The sequence below is a fragment of the Monoraphidium neglectum genome (assembly GCF_000611645.1).
Source record: "Monoraphidium neglectum strain SAG 48.87 unplaced genomic scaffold scaffold01032, whole genome shotgun sequence".
Taxonomy (NCBI): domain Eukaryota; kingdom Viridiplantae; phylum Chlorophyta; class Chlorophyceae; order Sphaeropleales; family Selenastraceae; genus Monoraphidium; species Monoraphidium neglectum.
Window position 1 is genome coordinate 10,177 of NW_014012596.1, and position 3,768 is coordinate 13,944.

At 68.0% G+C, this 3,768-nt stretch overlaps 2 protein-coding genes across 2 annotated transcripts in view; both read right to left on the bottom strand.

The window, feature by feature from the left end:
• Positions 1 to 1,949, bottom strand: part of MNEG_6392 (Splicing factor U2af large subunit B) — a gene marked incomplete at both ends in the record, with an annotated part of 2,917 nt that extends 968 nt beyond the window's left edge. The window contains 4 exons of the mRNA XM_014045136.1: positions 551 to 1,087; positions 1,374 to 1,463; positions 1,620 to 1,683; positions 1,894 to 1,949. Of these exons, the coding sequence (XP_013900590.1) occupies positions 551 to 1,087; positions 1,374 to 1,463; positions 1,620 to 1,683; positions 1,894 to 1,949 (747 nt within the window). The remainder of the gene's footprint in view (positions 1 to 550; positions 1,088 to 1,373; positions 1,464 to 1,619; positions 1,684 to 1,893) is intronic.
• Positions 1,950 to 3,244: 1,295 nt separating this feature from the next.
• Positions 3,245 to 3,768, bottom strand: part of MNEG_6393 (hypothetical protein) — a gene marked incomplete at both ends in the record, with an annotated part of 4,215 nt that continues 3,691 nt past the window's right edge. The window contains one exon of the mRNA XM_014045137.1: positions 3,245 to 3,629. Within this exon, the coding sequence (XP_013900591.1) occupies positions 3,245 to 3,629 (385 nt within the window). The remainder of the gene's footprint in view (positions 3,630 to 3,768) is intronic.

A 3,768-nucleotide genomic window follows, 5' to 3' on the forward strand; every position in this document is an offset into this window, starting at 1 on the left:
GGGGGGGGGGGGGCAAGGAGGGGGGAGAACAAGGCGCGCAGGGCGCGCGGTGCGGCAGTTTGAATGTGGTTGCGAGCCCGGAGAGGAGGAGGTGGAGGATGCATGAGAGAGGGGGGGCAGAGGGGCAGGCACAGCTCGAGCTGGTGCAGCATGTATGATGGGCAGCCGCCATGCTGTCATGTGCCTGTCAGAGCCAGTAGCCAGTGAGGCATTCGGCAAGCGACACGCAGCAGTGGGAAGCTGCCAGGGGCGGCATTTGCCAGCCAACTCCCTCGGGTCTGGAGCAACCCAATCGTAGGCGACCTGTCAGCAGCAAACACAGAAAGCAGCAGGGCGGCAACGACAACAGCACAGCAAGCAGCAGTGGAGGCAGCAGCAGCAGCGGCGGCAGACGGTGGCGCAGAGTTCAGCAAGTGCGGCAGGAGCGCGCGGCTGCCTTTGCAGTGTGCAGTACAGCACCCGCAATCACATGCGCGCCAGGCGCCCTTTCAATGCCCCTGCCAGCCGTGCCCCAAGCTCGTCCCCTGCCGGCCCCCGGCCCCGTACTCACGTCCTCGTACTCGTCGTTGTCCGCCAGAACCTCGGCCGTCACCATGCCCGCCACCGCCACAAAGCGCGTCGGCAGGACAGAGTACCCCGGCTCTGAAGCCAGGTTGTAGCCCAGGTTGCCCGCCGCCGCAGCCACCCCAGGGACACTCACAGCTGCGGCGCCGGGGGGCGGCGGCCCGCCCGGCGGCGGCGCCGGCGGCGCGACGCCCGGCAGTACCGGCGGCGGCGGGAGCACGCCTGGAATCAGCGGCGGCGGCGGCAGCGCGCCAATCACGGCGCTTGCCGCTGCGCCGGGTGCAATGCCGGCCCTCTGCATTGCGATCTGCAGCTCCGCTTGCTGCGCCGCCACCGCCACCTTGTTGGGGTCTATGTATGCCGCGGGGCGGCCGATGCTGATGGTGGTGCCCATGAGGTGCACGCTGCCGTTGAGCTGCAGCGCGGCGGTGGCGTACTCCGGCGTCCTGAACTCCACAAAGCCGTACTTGCCGTCCTTGTGGACGTTGCAGTTGACCACGGGAGCCGCGCCCGGCAAGGCTGACTGCGCGCAGGGAGGGGACCAGGAAGAGGGACGGGAGATCAAAGAGGGGACGAGAGTATGGGTGGGGGGCCGCACGGGGCGGCACGCAGGGGATGCCAGGGCAGGAGGACAGGCATGCTAGGGTGGAGGTGAGCTGGGCAGCATGACGCCTGGTCAGCGACAATTTCTCTTGTCAAAGCAGCACAAAACGAGGCTGTTGGGCAATGATGCAGGACGGCCCCAAAACAGCCAGGTCACGCAGCCTTACAAGCCCTGCAGCCGTCGCACACCACCCAGCCGCGCCCACCTCCGGGTACGCGGCCATCAGGGCGCTGTCAAACACCTGGCGCAGAGCGTCTGCCGTCACCATGCCGGCCGCCAGGTTGCCGATGTAGAGCTGGGAGGGGACGGATGGGGCACCCGGCATTGCACGCGGAGGCAGTGGGCCCAACCCTCAGCAACGACGTGTGCGAGGGTGCTCTGTGTGACAATTGGCTGTAAGAAAAAGATTGCCCCGCCCCCACAGGCAGCTTCACACCACCCTGCCGCTCACCTCCCTCTGGCTCTTGGCCGCCGCTTGGGCTGCGCTCTTGGCCTGCTGCTGGATGATCAGCTGCCTGGAAATGCCAAAAGCAGTCGTCAGGGCAGTTTTGGTGGCTAGACAAGAGGGGCGCAAGGCTGGGCCAGTAGGCCTGAAGCACGACCTTGCCGTCGGCCTGACCAGTAACACCGCCAAGGCCTCCACTAGTAGCCCCCTCTGTCACACTCACTATTGCATGGTCCCTTTTGCCATTGCGCATCCCAATCACCCTCCTCCCAAACCCCACCTGCTCTTGAGCATCTGCTCTTGCCAGATGCGCGCCATCTCAGCCGGGTCAGACATGATTGAAGGGTTGCGCAGGTGCGCCCACGGGTCGTTTGCCGACGGCGGTGCCTGCCCGGCCGCCGGCCGCGGTGGTTCGTCGCGCCCACGGCCGCCGCGCGGGCGGTAGCCTCCGTCCGAGGAGTGGTCGCTGTACCGCCCACGACCCCGGCGGCCGCGGCTGCTGCTGCGGTGCCTGTAGCTATCGTCCCTGCGCCGACCCCTGGAGCGGCTGCGATCGCGCCTGCCGCGGCTCCTGCTCCTGCTCCGGCTCTGGGGCGACCGGCTGCGGCGCTTGCTGCTGCGGTGCCGCCTGGAGCGCACCCGAGATCGGCTGCGGGAGCGGTCACGGGACAGGCTGCGGGAGCGGCTGCGGGAGCGGCGGCGGCGGTCGCTGCTGCGCGACCTGCAGGCATCAGGCAGGGGACGCGATTGGTGAGGAGTCGTGTGTTCACGTGCGACGTGTGCCGACGTGCAAAGCCTGCTGCGGAGCGGTCGCCTGGGACGTCGCATCAGCTGTGCCAGTTGCGCTGAGGCAGAGTGAGACCTCAGGCGCCAACAAGCGCCGCGCTGCGCACCTGCGGCTGCGTTTGTCCTTGCTTTTGCCTTCACGGGACCTGCTGCGGCTCCGCGACCTGGACTTGCGGCGCAGCTTGCGCTCGCGCTTGCGGTCCGAACGCTTCCTGTCCGATGCACCGCCGTCGCCGCCCTCGCCTTCGCCACCTTCCTGCGGCGCCTTGGCGGCAACACCCGCCTTTTGCTCGCTCCTGGGCTCGCCTGGAGGGCTGCTAGGCCGGTGCTCCTCAGCGTCCTGCACCCCTGCTCGAGGTGGGGTGCCGCCCCTCTCTGAACCCGACATCCGCTCGTGTCTTTCCTTGGCCACTATCAGAGTCCCTCAGACCGTGGGAAGCCTCACTTTATCGACTGATCATGCGCAGCGGTGTGATCAATCAATTGTGAGGACTTGTAGGGCTGTCGGGTATGCCAAATAACCCTTCCAAACATCTGGCATTTCATCGCTGATCAGGGATGACAGGAGCGCTACTGACTGCCACGCTGCAAAGCGCGTACCTGTGGCGAAGCTGCTGCAGTGGGCTTGCTGCAAAACACTGCTGTGCTGGATGCCTGGAGCGACGTGGCCGCCTGTGACGCTGCATGCCAACAGTTCTCTCCCACGCACGGTGATGCGACGCACATAATACGCGCCAGCCGGGCGGCAAACGCAACATCAGCACTTTCACGGGCGAGGCCAGCCGCCTGGCGGGCCCCCTGCACTCTACACAAGACCCGGAGTGATTACGTGGCTGCAGCACGGCCTAGTCCCGCCGCCGCCGCTTGTAGTAGTCGCGGTCTCGGTCCTCGTCGCGGACGCCGCCGCGCTCCCTGCCGTCCCTGCCGTCCCGGTAGTCGCGCTCCCGGCTGCGGCTGCGGCTGCGGCTCCTGCTGCGCCGCCGCTCACGCTCCCTGCTGCGGCCGCGCTCACGCTCCCGCGGATTGCCCCCGACATAGCCTCCAAGCCGGGGCGCCAGCCGCGGCTCGGGTGCGTCGTCCCGCCGGTCGCGCCGCGTGCCAGGTGCCCCGCGCTCCTCAACGCCGCCGCCGCCGGCACGGCGCTCTCCGTCTGGCCCCGCCGCCGCCGCCTGGGCGCCCGGCGGGCGGCCCCACACGAACTCCTCTGTCCATTCGCGCCACGCCCGCAGCCTTGAGGACCAGTCAGGGGAGGAAAGGCCCCGGCCCGTCAATCCACGCCCCCTTTGCAAAGCGGGGCATGACCACCCGGGCCGGCACCACAAAACCAGGTGCGATGTACACCGTTATGCAATCTACACATCTACGCCCC